The 18,497-nt window shown below is 38.7% G+C and overlaps 2 protein-coding genes, 1 long non-coding RNA gene and 3 other non-coding genes across 6 annotated transcripts in view; 2 read left to right on the forward strand and 4 right to left on the reverse strand.

Moving 5' to 3' along the window:
- LOC106537187 (calpain-9) overlaps positions 1-17,801 on the reverse strand; it is a gene marked incomplete at its 3' end in the record, with an annotated part of 22,564 nt that extends 4,763 nt beyond the window's left edge. Inside the window, 4 exon segments of the mRNA XM_014034567.1 lie at positions 13,229-13,362; positions 13,457-13,575; positions 15,811-15,880; positions 17,537-17,801. Of these exon segments, the coding sequence (XP_013890021.1) occupies positions 13,229-13,362; positions 13,457-13,575; positions 15,811-15,880; positions 17,537-17,785 (572 nt within the window).
- zgc:85932 (calpain-9) lies at positions 2,382-11,601 on the reverse strand. The gene is made up of 14 exons (XM_014034568.1): positions 11,444-11,601; positions 11,172-11,246; positions 9,528-9,688; positions 8,762-8,919; positions 7,576-7,781; positions 6,699-6,744; positions 5,854-5,928; positions 5,636-5,696; positions 3,924-3,988; positions 3,635-3,703; positions 3,347-3,425; positions 3,034-3,150; positions 2,832-2,890; positions 2,382-2,761 (listed from the first exon to the last, which is right to left on the reverse strand). Exons 1-14 carry the CDS (start codon positions 11,584-11,586, stop codon positions 2,735-2,737), a joined length of 1,341 nt encoding a protein of 446 aa, XP_013890022.1. The 5' UTR covers positions 11,587-11,601; the 3' UTR covers positions 2,382-2,734.
- LOC106537189 (uncharacterized) lies at positions 2,693-3,644 on the forward strand. The gene is made up of 3 exons (XR_001312617.1): positions 2,693-2,782; positions 3,050-3,162; positions 3,578-3,644. It is a non-coding gene; the product is annotated as an uncharacterized LOC106537189 (long non-coding RNA).
- trnak-uuu (transfer RNA lysine (anticodon UUU)) lies at positions 6,258-6,330 on the reverse strand. Its single transcript has one exon. It is a non-coding gene; the product is annotated as a tRNA-Lys (tRNA).
- On the reverse strand, positions 8,651-8,723 carry trnak-uuu (transfer RNA lysine (anticodon UUU)). The gene has a single exon. It is a non-coding gene; the product is annotated as a tRNA-Lys (tRNA).
- Positions 11,302-11,374, forward strand: trnak-uuu (transfer RNA lysine (anticodon UUU)). The gene has a single exon. It is a non-coding gene; the product is annotated as a tRNA-Lys (tRNA).
- Positions 17,802-18,497: the final 696 nt, after the last annotated feature.

The following is an 18,497-nucleotide window of genomic DNA, read 5'->3' on the forward strand; positions in this document are numbered from 1 at the left end:
CTGCAAAAATGCTGAGTGAAGCATGACTTAGCAAAAAAATAAATAAGATAAAAAAGAAGCAAAACAGAAGCTAAAATTAGCAGAGCAGCAGCTAAAAATTAAATATCAGCAAAACTAAAGAAATAACCTAAATTTAACAAGACATTAGCTAAAACCTAAAATTAACTGATTTATAGCTAAAATCCAAATTGACAAGACTAAAATCTAACATAAACAATACAGTAGCTAAAGACCAAATCAACAAAAATCTAGGTAAAAGCTAAAATTAGCAAAACAGTTGCTAAAAAATTTTTATCAGCACAACCGAAGTAAAAAGTAAAATAAAACAATAGTTAAAACCTAAAAATAAGGAAACGGTCGCTGAAAATTAAAGTTAACATAACTGTAGTAAAAGCTAAAATTTGCAAGACAGTGTCCCAAACTACCAAAACCATAAAAAAATCAAAGCTTAGCAAACATCAAACCACAAACATGTGCTAGAGAGTAACTAAATTGTAAATTTTGATCTTGGAAAACCGGTCCACAGCAGCACGGTGGTGCAGTGGTTACAGCTGTCTCCTCTCAGGGACAAGGTCACAGGTTCGCCTCCTGGTCTGCATCCTGTCTGCAGTTCAATCTGCTCATCGTTTCAGTGTTTCAGCCTCCATCGGCTCAGAGCCTCTGATTCATGTCACGTTCTGTTCAGAACCACTGACCCACAGGACCGGTACCATAAAGCAGAGAGGCCCAAGACGCAGGTTCATCCATCACGTCTGCCAGGAGGAGGCTGCGATCGATGCAGAGGGTGACTGTCCTGCAGAAATGGGTCAAGCTCAGGCTGTCCTGACAGATTAACGTCACTGAGTCAGCAGCAGGACCGACGGGCCCGGCTGGAGACGTAATTCAGCTGCTCTGATTGGTACCAACCGCCCGGGGTCACACTCAGGCCCACTGGGTTAGACAGGATCTAATGAGCAGACTGAGTCCGGTCCAGACCTGTATGAACAGAGTCTATCTCTGCATCTGTAAACATCTGCTTCCAACTGAAAACCTTTAAATAACTCTCACAGGTCAAACCAAGAACTTTGACACCTGCAACACTAAACTGTTCATTTAACAGTGCTATATGTACTGTGTGGATTTGATCAAACACACAAAAAAGATCTTTTGTTCAACAAAAAACAATATTTTGTTGAATAAACGTGAAACAAAGACAGAAAAATCACACTTTTTTAATGCATCCACTGCTGTTCATGACTTGCTTTACCTTTAATGACTTTTTTTTTCAGGGAGATAATAAGTTTCGACAACAAAAAATAGATTCATTGTCTTTAAATCAAAACAAGATCAAATAAAAACTAAATTATATCAAATAAAATTATACAAATATAATATTTAAACACACGTTTGGACTGAGTGGTCCGAGTGTTTCCCACTTTTTGTCCATCGGTCGGATGGTTTGGGCTTAAAACTGCTGCAGAACCTGGTGGTCCAGGTCCTCAGGCTACAGAACCTGCTGGGTTCTGACAGGAGGTACCAAACAGAAGCTAAAATCAACAAAATAGTAATTAAACAATAGAGATCAGCAAAAAGCCTAAATTAGCAAAACAATAGCAGTAAAAGCTAAAATCCAACTTAACACAACTGTTAACAGCTAAAATTGACAAGACAGCAACTAAAGGCTAAATTAACAGACTTAGTTTTATTATAAAACTAGTGAGAGAGTAGCTAAAACCTGAAAAAAACTTAGTTAAAAGCTAAACCTAACCAAATTGTAGCTAAACCCTAAATTAACAAGACTTGCTGAAAACTAAAATTAGACCGTAGCTAAAAGCTAAGATTAGCAAACAGCAGTTAAAACTAAAATAAATCACCATAACCATAAGTAAAAACTAATATTAACAAAACCACAGCTAAAAGCTAAAATTAGCAAGACCATTGCTTACAGCTGAAATTAACAAGAAAGTAGCAAAAGGCTACATTAGCTAAAAGCTACAATTAAAGTTGTAGAAAAATGTTAAACCTAGCAAACCACTAAAATTACCAAGACAACAGCTAAAAGCTAAAATTAGCAAAACAGCAGCTAAAACTAAAAGAAATCACATAACCATAAGTAAAAACTAATATTAGCAAAACCATAGCTAAAAGCTAAAATTAGCAAGACTGTTGCTTACAGCTGAAATTAACAAGATAGCAAAAGGCTACATAAGCAAAGTGTTAGCTAAAGGCTAAATTTCACAAAACAATAGCTAAATAAATCAGCCAACGTAACCATGGGTAAATACTAAAACAAAATCATAGCTAAAACCTAAACTTACCAAAGCCATGTAAAAAAGCTCAAATTAGCGTAGCTATGGAAAACAGCTAAACTTAGTAAAGCACTAAAATTATTAAGACAGCTCAATTGTTTCAAACTCTTTATTAAAAGAAGAGACAGAAAATTAAACAAACAACAAAAAGGATGAAATGTTGAGCTGAACACACAACAAACAAACTACCTGAGTTTATTTCAGAGCTTGTTCATGTATTTTATTTTGAAAAACATAAAATAAAACGACCTCTGGAGTGTCTTAAGGTGTTTCCTGTTTGGCTACAAAGGAAATATTCAGCATAAAAAAGCTTTATTTTTTCTATACTTTGAAACATTGATTAAACCTAAACAAAGCCATGAGTGAAGCTACGTCTCTGACTCTGCAGGGCTCCTGCCTCCAGGCTGCAGCACGAAACCATGAGTCCATGGCTGGACCGGCCCGGCTCAGTTGTACATGGTCATTTGGAGCCACTGCAACCAAATAAAGACCAGGTAAATATGACAGAAGTGACAACAAACTGACAGTAACTTGTTGTTATACCTGTTTGTAGCTGACGGTTACTGTCCCCAGTCCCACCATGTCGTACGCCTGAAACTTGTCTGTAAGAGAAGAAAAAGACGTTCAGAGACGCGTCCAGAAATAAAGAAACCATTACCAACCTGATGGCTGAGAGATGAAAGTTTCCAGAAATGTTGCAATATTCACTAAATACAGGGGAACTTCCTGTGGCCTGTGTTCTTACGGATCATGCGCTCCAGCTTCATCAGCAGGTACAGGAAGCCGGGGTAGCTGATGGTCATGTCTGGTTCTGTGTATCTGAGTCCCACCAGCTGCATCACCAGCTCATCCACCTTGATACCTGCAGACACAGGTAAGTTCCACTCAGCCAGGTGTGATCAGACGTTCACATTTATTCTCATTCTGCATTATTTCTATGAAAGCAGAGGAGTTCATCTTGTGTGTTTTGGCACCACCTGCTGGTCAGATTTGGACTAACAGATAAAAAAAAGTTTTCTGTTTTTTTATTGTTGTTTTGTTGTTGTTTATTGACTCACCTGCTGCCTCCAGAGCTGGACAGACTTCCTGGTACTCGAGGCGATAAGTTTTATTCTTGTCAAACACCAAGAAGATGTCCTGAAGAGAGAAAAAACAGAAACTGACCCATCCGATAGAGAATATCTGGAGTCAAATAAAAATGTTTGTTTAAAGTTTAAATGCTTAAATTATATGTTTTTATCACTTTATAAGATTGAAAATGTTTTTTAATCGATTTATTTTGTATACAGCATCCTTCCAACATCATCTGCTCCTGGACTACAGTGAAGATGCTGAGCTGCTCGTACCGTCCACCTCCTGATTTTGTCCCACAGCGTCTGGAACTCCGGCCAGTTCAGCTGAGCGATGCCTTGGCTCTGGAGAAAATCCTGAGGTCAAGAGAACGTAACCTAAAAACAGTCCCTGAAGGCAGCTCAGCGTTTTATGTCTTTTATGTAACTAAAGGCTTAAAAAAAAACACAAGCTTTAATGCTACTGCTCCTCTACAAATAAAAACAATAGACACATTCCCTTTGGGAAAATCTGATTCTGTGAATTAAAAACACAGACTTTTATTTTGTTTTCTCCAAAGGATACGTCCATCAGGACCACCAGACTCTTGCAGTGCTCCAGAGACAAGAACTTCTCACTTCCTGCCAACACTGAAAGCCAACAGAGAGGCAGCAGATTTTAATATTTTACAAACGAGCTGCTCCTCTGAGCGTTTCCTCCTGAGGTTTGAGCTGAACGTACAGGAAGACATTAGGGTTCAAACAGAATATCTGTCAACAACAACAAGGTCTGTGACCCGGAAATCCAAACATGTCTGAAATATAATAAGGATTTATAAGGACTTCTTGGCTGGAATTATGTTTATATAATTTTGTAAATATTTGTGTTTTAACTGTTGGTGACTTTAAGAAGACAGTCTCACTCTGGACCTTGTGTTGTCTTTTGGATTAATGTTTTTAACGTAGAATTATGTGAAGCTGTGTTTTCTGATCATCTTGTGCTGTTGTGGTTTAAACACTAATTTCAACACATTGTGGAGTTTTTAAAGGGGGGGTGGAGCATTATGCAAAATCAACTTTTTTAGCTTCATATCACGTTATAATGTCATTCCCTCATCAAAAACAAACGCAGAGTGTTGATTTGACTCATCCATGCACGTTAGAGAAAACCTTGAACTTCCTGTGGTGGCCATGTGCTGCCTAAACACTTACTGGTACAAAGCTCCGCCCATTTACCCTAAGCTCCTCCCTGGAGTTCATATTTCCACTGGCCCACAGTGTCTGTCATAAAATTAATAATATGTGGCCCGCCAGCACTGTTGACTACAGGATAAAAAACAAGCATCTAAAAAAGATATTTTATGTTTCACCAGAAGATGTCAGTGTGATCATGTCCAGGCTGTTTCTAAAACTACTTTGAACAGTTGAGTTCAGCTGAGCTTCAACAACGATTTGAGGATTTTACAGCAGATTTTTACAGAGGAGGAGAGCTTTCCTCTCTGCTCCAGGGGCGGAGCTAGATTGTTTGCATGTGTTGGCACAGGGTGGCCAAGGTGTTTTAAAGGGGGCACATACAAATAAAAAAAGCACTCTGGATTTGAAAATTGAGAATGGTCGCCGCAGCTGATTCCAAAAGGCTTTGATTCAGCTGTTTTAAGAAAAACTGAGCTGAAAATTTGTGTGAATGATCACAAAACTTACTGAAAGCTAGTTCTGACAGTCATTCAGACTGACAAAGCTGAAGATTAGCATAGATGCTAAATGCTAATCAAAAATTCAAAGTGGCCACCACAGCTAACGTATTATTCAGCAATATCAAGATTTATAGATTAAATTTGTTGTGGAGTAACTTCTGCATGCCAATGCTAATCCCAAATTAAGCTAACCTCTAATGCTAATGCTAATTTTACAAAGGGCTATAATTCTGCCATTTTTCAACATAGTACAGTTTTATCAAAGAATCTTTAACAAAATCTAAATGCAAATACAAAATCCAAGATGCCCACTTCCTGTCAGTTATTAGGGGGTGGCACCCCTCTGACTCCGCCCCTGATCTGTTCTCTTTAGACCTTCATGAAGCTGCAGACAGATTAAATGAGAAAAATTACCTTTAAACAGAGGATAACTCACATTTTAAATTTCAGAAACCTACAAAGCAGCACTGAGCCCGATTCCCAGTCAGCTATACAGATAAACATCAACCTGTGAGGCGAACAAAGACCCCAACGGCTCTCAGTTTGGAGAGTACCATGTCCTGGATCAGTATAACTGCAGTGTGTAAGCAGGTCAGACACTGACCTCCCTGCTGGATGGCCTCGGTCAGAAGGTGATAGAGATGCAGCGGTTTGCAAAATCCTTTCTGATGACACAAACACAGAGTTCAGGATTCAGAGCTCAGCCTCTGATTTAAACCAGTTATTGCACATAACTTGTTTTTTTATTATCATTCTGCTCGGAGCTGCAGAAAAGCCCTCCAGCGGGGACATATTAAACGTCTCTGTGCAGGTAAGTCTCACCTTGTTGCAATGCTTCTTGTACAGATTTCTGATGGAATTAGGAGAAGGAAGAGCAGCTTGGTGAGGAAATGAAGTCTGAGGGGGGATAAAAACAGAAACCTGGGTTCAGAAACAAACATTTATTCAAACAGATTCTTCTCAGACTGTTTGTATATCTAATGCTTTAATTTTACAAACTGATCAATGATTAGTTAATCAATTAAAGATCTGGCGCCACCTGGAGGTCAAATATAAAAGTGCAGTTTAAAATTAATGGTAAATGATCAACACTAATGACAATAATCTGACAAAACTCCTCTATGGATTCTAAGTTTATGATATAAATGCTTTTCCTCTGATTACACGAATTAGTCATCAAACAATGCTTAATTAACAAATGGGAAGATAGATGCCAAAGAGCAGCTCACCTGAACAGGGACTTGAACCCTGGACCCTCAGATTAAAAGTCTGATGCTCTACCGACTGAGCTATCCAGGCCCTGACTCAACAACACAATCATCTAAAAATCTGACTTTTCAGGCATGAGGTGAGCACAGAAATCTGATAAATGTAAATAAAACAGGTCAGGTTCAGGAACAAGTTAAAACAGGTTCAAATTTATCCTTTAAATATTTTTATTTCCAGCAGTGAAGTGAGTTTAGTTTAAATCGTTCAGTTCTTTGTACTTTAGTTTAAATTTAACAGTAAAAATATCTTTATTTTTATTAGATGAACAGTTTTTATTCCTCGCTCTGAAACAGGGGAATAAAAAAGTCTGTTTACTCCGACCTTGGCAGACTCAGGATTCTTTAAAATCAGTTTAAATGTACTTTGTGTTAAAAGGTTTAAAAAACATGTTTTTGTACCTCTGTTACTGAAAACACGTCTTGAGGAGCTGGTTTCTGAGCTGGACTGAATAAAAAAACAAATAAACACAAAAAATTCATAATTTAAAGCAACAAATTCGGATCATCACAAATTCAGCTTTCAAGAAATATTCCCTGGATGAATGCTGAGTCAGCATACCTGAGCTACTTTAATTTGTGTTTTCTACTTTTAGCTTCAAACTAGACTTTTAATACTTTTCGCAAGGCTTTTGCCTTTTTTATCTTCTCAATGGCCTTTGAGCTAAGGTTTTTTTTAACTTTTACCCTTTAACTAGCCTTTTGATGTGTTAGCTTCTAGCTAGTATGTTGCTAAATTTAGCTAGTCTTTTATTAAATTAGCGTTTAGCTAGCATTCTGTCTTTAGCTAAACTTTTTCTACTTTTAGCTAACTTTATGTTGCTTTTAGCTAGTCTTTTATTGTTTTGGCTTTGAGCTAACCTTTTTCTACTTTCAGCTAACTTTAGCTAGCCTTTCATTATTTTGGCTTTTAGCCAACCCTTTGATACTTTTAGCTATGGTTTTGATTTTTTTTATATTTAGCTAGCCTGTCGTTAGTTAGCTTTAACAAGTTATTTTTAAATCTTTGCAAGCTTTTTGCTCCCTTTAGCATTCGTTTTGCTACAATTAGATATCCTATTTCTACTTTTAGCTATAACTTTGCATTATTAGCTAACAGCTAGTATTCTGCAGCTTTTAGCTTGAACAACTCAAGTTTTAGCTTTTTCTTGAAATACAAGTCATTCAGAATTCAGCATCCAGGCTACATTTTCAGAGAAAATTTATATTTTAATGCTTTACCAGGATATTTTAGCATATTTTTTGACGTATTTAAACCAAACATCTGAGCGTGACTCACGTGGCTTTGTTGCCCCGCTCCGTCAGAACCCGCAGGAGGAACTCTCCCTGCTGATTGAGCTCAGAGGTGGACGGGATGATGACGTATCGGCCCGGAGCGAGCGACCCGCGCAGGACCACCTCCCGGCGTGACGAGTACTGCTGGTAGAGGAGTGGGTGGAGCACACGCAGGTCGTCAGGTGACAGGTGTGTGTTCTGAGGGTGAGCCTGCAGACACAAAACTCCACTGAGCTTATTTCTCTTAAAACAGGCACTTAACATAACCTTTTAACAAATGGTTCTGATGAATCATTAATGTTGTTTCCATGCAAGAGAAGCTAACTTATAATGCTCTAAATATCTTCTTTATTTATAAAACACAAATGATTGGAGATATGAAGAATAAAAAAACATTTAGTGCCTGTGACATGCCAATCCTTCAAATACAAAAACGTCAAAGAAAACATATTTATTCTTAATAAAATTGACATACTACACGATTTTATCCATTTTGTCTCATAACTGGCCTGTTTTCTTTTGAACTTGGCTCACCCAAAGTGAAACAGGAAGTGACATCAAAGGGGAACTCTTTAATAAAATAAACTCTCCGGTCTTTGTTCATTAAAACTAAATTATTTAAACTTTAACTCTTCTTCATTTCTCTTTGATAGCGACTCAAAATAATCTAAAGAAACATCAGATTCTTCTCTACAGTCTCTGTTGTTAGCGGTTGTAACAACGCTCTGTTTACATGCTGACATTCCCCTTTGACATCACTTCCTGTTTCTTCACATGCAAATATCTCAACAACCGTTCATCTCAGCGGCGTGAAATATGTTTTGCAATATTTTATCAATGTTATCTTTCCAAAAATGCGTTCATGTTTATTACAAAAAAACTGATGTCACAGGCACTTTAAAGTAAGCAGATTTGACCTGTTTTAAACCATATTTTGCAGTAAAGATTATAGTTTTAGCCTAAATTCATACAGCACCAGTAAAAATGTTTAATTGTTGTGTTTGAGAAATCTCTGCTGATTTAAATTTGATTGTGAATTTTTACAGAGATAATTTAATTTTGACAGTTAAAGAGGACCTCGCCTGAACAGGGACTTGAACCCTGGACCCTCAGATTAAAAGTCTGATGCTCTACCGACTGAGCTATCCAGGCTCTGACTCAGGAGGGCCATGGACCGGTTCTGTGAGTACCGGGTAAACGTGCAGGCCAATGTTGAGGTGGACCCCTCTGCGCCTCTGGTATTTCTGCATCAGGGCCAGAATGAAGGAGCAGGTCTTCTGGCTGTTGGTGGGGTTTTGGTCCACCTCCGACAGGACAAAAAGGAACTGGGGGTTCTGCCAGAACCAGCCTGCAGAACCCAAACACACAAACAGGTCCAATCTCAGCAGCCATTTAATCTGATTTGTACTTTAGTACCGGAAGAAATCAATAAAACAAACGCAAACATGAGTTTCAAACTAACAAATTCAACAGGAAAATCATGTTCACCTTCATTTTTTAATTCTTTTTAGCTAAACTTATCATTTTTTCAAGCGTATGTTGTTGTTTTTTTTTATTAAATTATACCACTAACCAACATAAAAAGGCTTTAACTCAGACAGTTTTACAGATAATGAGTTAAATATTTGGTGGAATCTCACAATACTGCATTTAATTTAATCTTACTTTAAGACTAAAAAGGAACAGAAAACAGAACTCCTGCTCAGCCCCGAGGTCGTGTCGTTTTATTGTCTTTATCTGAGGATTTACCCAAACGCAGCTTTAATCAGACCGCACCTGCAGACGGACGGTGTGCAAATAAACCTGTCTAAACCTGACGTTGGGTTGAATATTATCACAGAAAACAAATGTCACGCCGTCTGTTTGAAACAGAAACAGACGCTGTTGAGCAGAAGACTTCAGACACTAAAGAAGGAGACATGTTTCCACAGCCGACAGCCGGACACTGGGTCTCACCGCTGACAGGCGAGCCTCCTGCCGTGATGCTCGGCACCCAGGTCCCGTGATGTGTGACGCAGCGCCACGGCTCCTCGCCGGCGCCGAGCTCACTCAGCCCCTCGGTCAGGTGACACACCTCCATCAGATCAAAGTTCAGCTGGAAGTCTGACACCGACATCCTGATGGGAGGCAGAAACACAGAGCTGAACCACCAGAACCAGACCCAGAACCAGCTGCTGCCACTCTGACCCTTCATATCTGCTGAGTCAGCAATCATATGATCAGGGCTAGCATGACTTTGTAACGTTTATGTTGACAAAATAATCAGTCTTATGTAAATTAAACTTCCACACAGAAATATTCTGAGGAAATTTAAATTCTTTCAAAAACATTGTTCTCTTTGAAAGTTTCTAGCTCTGTGTTTGCCCTCTTTTGCTACTTTTAGCCTTTAGCTGTTGCCTTGGTACTTTTAGCTTTTAGCAACTTTTCTGCTAGTTAGCTTTAGCATCTGTTTTGTTATGTTTAGCCATTGTTTGCTACTATTAGCTACTGTCTTGTTACTTTTAGCTCTTAGCAACTTTTATGCTCCTTTTAGCTACTTCCACTCATTTTAGCTTTGTGATCCACTTTGCTACTTTTAGCTATTATATTGTATTCTGTTGTGAGTCAAACTCCTGTTACTTAGCAAAGTTTCTGCTCCTTTTAGCTACAATTCTACTCATTTTAGTTTAGGATTTGTTTTGTTAGTTTTAGCTACTGTTTTGCTTAAGCATCTTTATTTTTAATTGAAGCTTTAGGATTTTTTATGCTTTTCTCTCATTTCAGCGTTAGCTTCTGTTTTGCTATGTTTAGCTATGAGCTTTTAGCTTTAGGTTAGCTCCTGTTTTGGTACTTTAAGCTAATGTTTTGCTCATTTTAGCTAATGATTTTCTAATTTAAGCTTTAGTCAATGTTTTGTCACTCTACAGTTGCATTTATTTTAGCTTTAGCATCTCTTTGCTGTTTTTAGCTACTGTTTTGTTAATTGAAGCTTTAGCATAAGTTTTGCTATTATTCTCTCCATTTGCACTCATTTGAGCTTTAGCGTCCGCTTTGCAATGTTTAGCTACTGATTTGCTGCCTTTAGCAGCAATTCTACTCATTGTAGGTTTACTTCACTACTTTTAGCTACTGTCTTGCTACCTTTAACTTTAAGCTATTGTACTGCTCCTTTTAGCTGCAGTTGTACTAATAGCTTTTGGATCTGCTTTACTACTTTTAGCTACTGTTTTTCTAATTTAAGCTTGCTACTACTCTCTACAGTTGCACTTTTATAGATGTTTAGCATATGTTTTGCTAATTTTAGCACGTTTTTGATAGTTTTAGCAACTCATCTTCCAGTTTAAGCCTCTGTTCTGCTGCTTTTATTTTTAGCTTGTGTTTTGCTAATTTCAGTCTCTGCTCATTTCAGCTTCTGTTCTGCTTGTTTAATTTTCACCATCTCGATTTGAGCTCATATAGCTGTTTTGAGCTGTCATCCAGTGGAGGCGTCTAAGCTTTGAATACCAGCGTGATTACAGAAAGGTGTGTTTGAGTTTTGCTGCTCTGCTTTTATCTCTGTCTATAAAACAGAAAGAACAGTTTGTTTGTGGAGGGCGTAGCGTGAAGCTCTGACTATCTCACCAGAACTCCCCGTCTTCCTGCTGCACTCTGCCGAGTCGTCTCTGCTCCTCGCTGCTCACCGTCCCCCACTCTGGGCTGAAAGGAGACAGAAAACCGTCACAGAATGACTCAACAGCAGTCCTGAGTCAGAGCCTGGATAGCTCAGTCGGTAGAGCATCAGACTTTTAATCTGAGGGTCCAGGGTTCAAGTCCCTGTTCAGGCGAGGACTTATTTACCTCACATCATTATTAGAAAAATTTAATTGGATTAACTATTTCAAGCACATACAAACCTTCTTGAGTCACTCCAGGGCCCGGTCCACTCCGTGTTTCCCCAAGGATTGAGGATTCGCACCAAATCTACATATCCATTCGTCGTCTTCACCTGACACAGCAAAAAAAAAAAAAAAAGATGGGAGACACTACTCTTTGACATTTGACATCAAAGCTCCTGCTCTTTCTGTTGCTCAGAGTTGAATTAATTTTTTTTCAAGGACAGGTACCTTCGTGACTGCCGTGAGCGAGTAGGCATGTCTGAACATGATCCCCATTTCATTCATCTGTTCAAGAGGACCCTGAAGAAGAAGAAACCATCCTCCCACAGTCAGCCACTGTACATGAGCAATACATGACTCTATACATGAACTCTCCCAACAGAAGCAGGTTCTGCCTTGCTGGTTCTCCTGCAGACCAGTTTGTGATCACAATAATAATAATAATAATAATAATAATAATAATAATAATCTGCACCTTGGTGTTAGCACAGTTAATAAGCGCTCCTTTGGCCAACAGGTGTGTGAGGAGGTCCGGGAGGTTTTTGGGTAACATGGCTGTGTTACAAACTTCAGCCACGCCCCCTGTCATGTCCACCATGGCTTCATGAGGAAAACCCATGTCCAGAGCTCTGTAACCTCCTTTCAGCCTGGAAAAACAACATAAACAGAACAAAAACTCAACAGAGGAAACAGATTTTCATCTAACAAATAAAAAACATCTAAAACTGCATCCTGCTATCTGGATGAGAAACTGACATATTTTCTGTGATTTTATGCTAGTTTATCCTATCTCATCTCATCTTTTCTCATCTAATTGTATCTCATTTCATCTAGTCTCAAACTATCTCATCTCATTTATCTCACTTCACTTAGTCTTATCCTATCTCATATTTTCTCATCTAATTCTAATTTCACTTAGTCTCATACTATCTCATGTGATCTCATCTCATCTTGTCTCATCTAATTTTATCTCATATCTTCTCATCTATTTTTGTACAATTTTTCTAATTTCACTTTATCTAATCTTGTAATTGTATTTCATTTCACAGAATCTCATATCTCATGCTATCTCATTCCATTTTGTCATATATCTAATCTCAAATATTTTCTTCTCATCTTATTCTCTCATCCTATTTTGTAAATATACGTTCTAATTTTGCCTCATCTTCCCATCTCATCTCATCCTGAACTCTCATTTAATCTCATCTCACCTCATCCTATCACATCTTTTCTCATCTTGTCTTGTCTAATTATATCTCATTTCACCTAGTCTCATACTTGCTCATGTCATCTCATGCTATCTTGTTTTATGAATCTTATTCTATCTATTTTCCTTTCATCCTATCTCACCATATTTTATGTCAGTTCATACTAGCTAATCTTGCCTCATCCTCCCATCTCATCATGAAATCCCATATAATCTCATCTCACCTCATCATATAACATCTTTTCTCATCTAATTATATCTCATCTCACCTAGTCTCATACTATCTCATGTCATCTTGTTTCATATATATCATTTTATATATTTTCCTCTCATCCCATTTTATGCCATCTCACACCATCTAGTGCCTCATCCTCCTATTTGGTCTGATCTCAGCTCATCTCATTTTATTTCATCTCATTCTATGCTATTTGATCTGATCTTGTCTCATCTTATCTCATCTTGTCCTAGATCATCTCATCTCATTCCATCTAATTGCACTGCTTTTAGAGCAAACCCCTCTTTGTTTTGACTTGACTAATCCCAACTGATGTGAAAATAATCCTCAAGCCAACCTTCCCACACTGACAGGCTCTTACTTGGCATAGGCCTTCTCCAGCAGTGAGCTCCAGAACTCTTTTTTCTCAGGCGAGCTGAGGTAAATCAGCTTGTCTCCCTGCGTCGGCAGCAAGTCGTCGACCCTCACCTCCTCCCACTCTCCGTACTGCCAGAACTAGAAAGGGTTGTCCTCGGATTAAACATTTGTCTAAGTGTCACCAAACAGAAAGTGCACATTATCTGAACATTAAGCTTTGGTGAGTATGTACTCTGAAGATGAAGCTGCCGTTGTAACCATCCTGGAAGCTCTGGTTCAGAGGCACCACCTTCTTCAGCAGCGTTGGATGCACCGCCAGAGAGGCTATAGCAGAGAGCACCCAGCAGTCACCTGCAGAGGACAGGTCAGACCATCAGGTGCAATCTGAACCATTTTACCCTCAAGAAAAACATTGAGTATTTTGACACTGTGGATCATTGTAATATCTAGAAATGTACTTTCATGACTGAAATCTTATCTGCCTGGGAGATCTCTGACTATTACTTTTAAAATGAGCTTTCTGCGACATGTGCTGTGAAGCACGGGGTCCCTCAAGGGTCTGTGCTCGGCCCCCTGCTCTTCTCACTTTATCTTTTGCCTCTTGGTCTTCTCCTGCATCCATTTAAAGTAACCTTTCACTGCTACGCTGACGATTTACAGCTGCACATGCCCTTCACATGTCTATATCTAAAAAATTCTTGCTTCTTAATGTTGACAAAACTGATTTATTGGTCATTGGACCTCAGAAGTTCCATGACTTGTCCCAGACCTTTACCTTGAAAGTTGATAATCGCGTCATTAAATGTCGAGAAAGGGTCAGAAACATGGGCGTGTGGCTCGATCCTGTGCTTTTTTTTTTTTTTTGCAATTAAAGTTTTTATCAAATTTTAAAACATAAGAAAAACACAACAAACATAATATAAAATAAAATAAAATAAATAAAAAAATAAAAAATGTAGTGAGGGGTAATGGTAAATGGACTGAATTTATAGAGCGCTTTTCAAGTCCCTCTGGACCCCAAAGTGTTTTACACTAACAGACATTCACCCATTCACACACTGATGATGGCAAACTACATGCTGCGTTTTCATTGAGTCTTTCTCTCCACATTTTAAAGGTTGGAGTCCAAGGTTCTTTCCAGAATGTTAAAATAAGACGAACGCAAGTCACAAATGCAGTGTTTAATACCCTGAAAGCCATTTTATCCAGCTGTGGCACTTCACTTGTCCTCCAACAAGCACAGTCTCAGTGATTCAGGTTATTTAAACTTTAGCCAGCCCCCCATAAATGACAACACTGCTCCAAATTGGAGAGACTCCTGGACATTCCCACAAAGCATGCAGGAGAGTTCCGACCCTGTGCTTTCTTTTGAGTTTCATTCAAAGTTAGTAACAAGGACCCTCTATTACCATCTTAGGAACATTGCTGAAATCCGGCACATTCTTTCATTTGATGATGCTGAGGTTCTTATCCATGCATTTGACTTCACACATCGACTATTGCAACGCTCAACTGGGAAATGTTTTAGAGTACTGCAGATGGTCCAAAATGCGTTTTAACTACTAGGAAATAGGACCATATTACCCATTTTGTCATCTCTTCACTGGTTGCCTTGTCAGGTACGAGCTGATTTTAAGGTCTTGCTGCTCACCTACAAGGCAGTGGCGGCTGGTCAATGGGGGCGCTAGGGCGCCGCCCCACCACTAACTTTGGTACACACAAAATAAATAAATAAATAAAACACTACGTGACATTGCAATGCTGTTTTTTTTTTCATTTGTTTAATAAATACTCTGGAGTGATACAACTTAGTACCTTTGGTTGTTTTCTGAGATATGTCTATTTTGCAGTTGTAGGCCCCCTGCAGAAAAATCCACCAGCCGCCTCTGCTACAAGGCTTTAATGGTCTGGTGCCCCCATATCTCTCTGACCTCTGGCACCCCATTTTCCACCTCGTTCTCTCCAATCTCAATACTGGCCTTTTAATAACTCCGAAAGCCAGAAGAAAAAGTGAATGTACTTTCTCAGGCAGGCCTGTTCTGTGGAGGTTTTTAAAGCAAAGTTGACTCACTTGTTTACTTTATCTTATGTGCCTTGTTCGATCTGTTTTTAGAAATTATTTTTTTACTACTTTTTACTGGTTAGCACTTCCGTTAGCTCTAAATACATCAAAATTATCATCATTGTTATTATTTTCTAATAAGATGTACTGTTATTTCCCTGCTTTCTGTATGACACACTTGTTCTTTGTTACAGTCATAACTCATCGTTTATGACCTTTATTGCAGTCATAAATAATGATGCTGGGCACATCAACTGGAAGTTTTTAACTGTTTAAAAACTTCCAGTTGATGTGCCCAGCATCATTATTTATGACTGATCTATCTGACATTGGCATGCGTGGGATAATTATTTAATGATGCTGATGAGTTTAAAGCAAAGTAAATAAGACAAGACAACCTGAGGGGTTTTGAAAGCTGAGCTGAGGAGAGAAGAAGGAGGAGGAGGAAGAGGAGGAGGAGGAGGAGGAGGAGGAGGAGAATCTTGTTTTTTTTTAGCCTGTTGGCTGAGGAAAACCTCACGCACTGAGTTTTCCCTGGCAGATGTCGAGTCGTGAAGCTCCATCGACGATGAACTGAGGCGAGGAACAGAGCTCCTGAACAGAAGAGGAAACGATGAGTTAGTCATCAGAACAAAGCAGTAACTTCATAATAATGTGAGCTCTAGTCTAGGATTACACACAGATCTGTGTCAAACAACTCCTGGTCAGTCTGTAAAAAAATAACACCATCATTTTCAAAGAAGACATAGGTGTATATTCTCAGAGAAGCAGAGGAACTTGTTCAGTTTGGTGCAGCAGCTTTGCAGAAACACATCCTGGCTTCTGTTCCAGCTGAAAGGACAGTTAATCCTCCTGACGTCTCGTGTTTTCACTACAGACAGGTTTGATTTTAGACCAAAGAGCCTCAAAAAAAAAGCTCGAGACATAATCTCCAGAACCAGCTTTGTTGTTCGTTTCATAACGTGTTCTCCAAAGCAAACGTTACTTTCAGGTTTAAACAAGTCTGGATGTGGATCTCAGAACGACCGAGTCCCTTCTGAGAATCTGAGGCTCGTGTGACTCCAACGGTTTAACGCAGAGGAACAAAGTCCTTTCTGACAGGTTATAAAATAATAAAAACTTAGTGTAACTAGACCTCCTCACCTTCAATTAAACTAACAGACGTATTTAGAGCTAACGGTAGTTAAGCTGTTCTTAGCTCAGATAACCTGAACCTGGGCTCCTGTGTGGAGTTTTAAAAATAATGCTTTTAAAATGTCATAAATGACACTACTTGACCAACTTTAACTTTATTACCAACAAAGACAAATCAGACTGAAAACTTCACGCAAACAAAATAGAATTAAATAAACAAACTCATAATGACTGATATTAACATGTCTCGGCAAGCCTAACAAGTTCAGGTCAGATTAAGTTTGCCTACATACCAAAGAACAGTTTTATTAAAGTGAAAATAATTAATAGTCTGCAGGTCAGGAGGTGCAAACTCTTCAGGTGGAGGTAATTAACCGGAAACCAGTCAGTTTGTTGCACAAAGAGGGAAGTTTTTTTTATTTCTTCACGCTGTCAGTCAGACCGGTTTGTTAATCCAGCTGCTTTGACTCAGATTGTAAGAGGAAGACCAACAAAAACCTCACGTTACAAGACACTAAGACTTCATGAATTAGAAATATAATATTTATTTATAAATCTCATGGTTTGCATCATTTTTTTGCAATTGTTCTGTAACGTTACACGACATCAAGCTGAACCGTAAAGATGATAAATCTCTCACAAAGCACCTTTTAACATAACTTTTTTTAAACATTCAGGCTTTTGTTCATTAATCTGTCCATTTCTGCTACAAAATAATAATAAATGTTTGAAACGTTGAGCCCAAAGGTTCAGTTCACAAACTTTTCAAACATTTTCAGGGTTAAATAAATTAACTCTGCTCAGGGTTAAATAAATTAAAATTGCAAACAACAGATTTTAAATATTGAGATAGTTTTAAATGATTGAAATGCATTTTATTTACATTAAATTGGTTTATAACAAGATTTAATTAGACTTTAACCGGCTGTGCTGAATTAAATTTGACTGGAGTGAATGAAATTTAAGTAAATTGGATTAAATTAAAAGGAACTGACTCCTTTTTATGACCCTTAACCCTCCTGCTGTCCCTCATTTTGTTGTAATAAAATGATTATAATTAATATGTTATTACTGTGAAGCAACAAATGAAACATTTAAATACTTTTATTTATTTACCGTTGGTCGCTTCCACCGTACCCCTGTCTGCATCTCCAGCTCCCCCACAGGGAAGTGGTGGTCCACGAAGAGCCCGTCCCGACCCACCGCGCTCACGTCCCCGCTCCGAGGGGGCATGTCGGCCGCCAGCAGGTCCGCCAGCCAGCGGCGGGACTGGGAGCCCATCAGCTCGTCCGAGTCCACATCCTCAGGGTCCGGGGAGGTCGGGCAGCCCTCAGAGGACAAACTGACGCTCCGAGACTGGGTCATCTCTGAGCCGAACTGGAAACTGCACTGGACTCCTCTGGAGCCGACTGCAGGTAATAACAGAGCCGAGGCCACGCCCCTCTGCTGCACACCTTTACTGAGGGCGAGGCTTATTTTTCAGCACAAGGTTTATGGTTTCATTTATCAACTTTGTTGATTTGTTTTCATCGCTTTTGAGCAGTTTTAGTTCAAATTATTATTTTTAGGGGAATAAAACATAATTGGAAAAGTTCTATTTTATCAAGTTGTACAATTATTCAGATCTAACCTAAAAAATAAATAATATATTCCAACACATGATTGTTTCTTATTAAACAAAAATGAAGCCAAAATAAAAGAACTATGTGAGGAAAAACTGTCCAGTCCTTCTCCTCCAAGTTCTCAGAAGTGGTTTCTTGGTTGTGGAAGGATTTTGGCCCACTCTTCTTCAGATCTGTTCGCACTCTTTTGTTTTTGACCCATTCTGTTGTAGATCAGATGTTGTTTTTGGGATTATTGTTCTGTTGGACCCAGTTTGGTCCGATGGACTCAGAATGTAGAATTCCCAGATCATCAGCCCTCTGTGCCGACAGCAAGGAGGAAATGTTTCTGATTTTATTTTTTAAACGCCCCTACTTCGGTTTAGTTTTATTTAACGTCCTGATGCATCTCAGTAATCCAGGTAAAAAAATCAAAAAGAAAAAAACTGTATAGGTCCTCTGGACGGGTTCTTCTC

The sequence above is a fragment of the Austrofundulus limnaeus genome, unplaced genomic scaffold (assembly GCF_001266775.1).
Source record: "Austrofundulus limnaeus strain Quisiro unplaced genomic scaffold, Austrofundulus_limnaeus-1.0 Scaffold2172, whole genome shotgun sequence".
Lineage (NCBI taxonomy): Eukaryota > Metazoa > Chordata > Actinopteri > Cyprinodontiformes > Rivulidae > Austrofundulus > Austrofundulus limnaeus.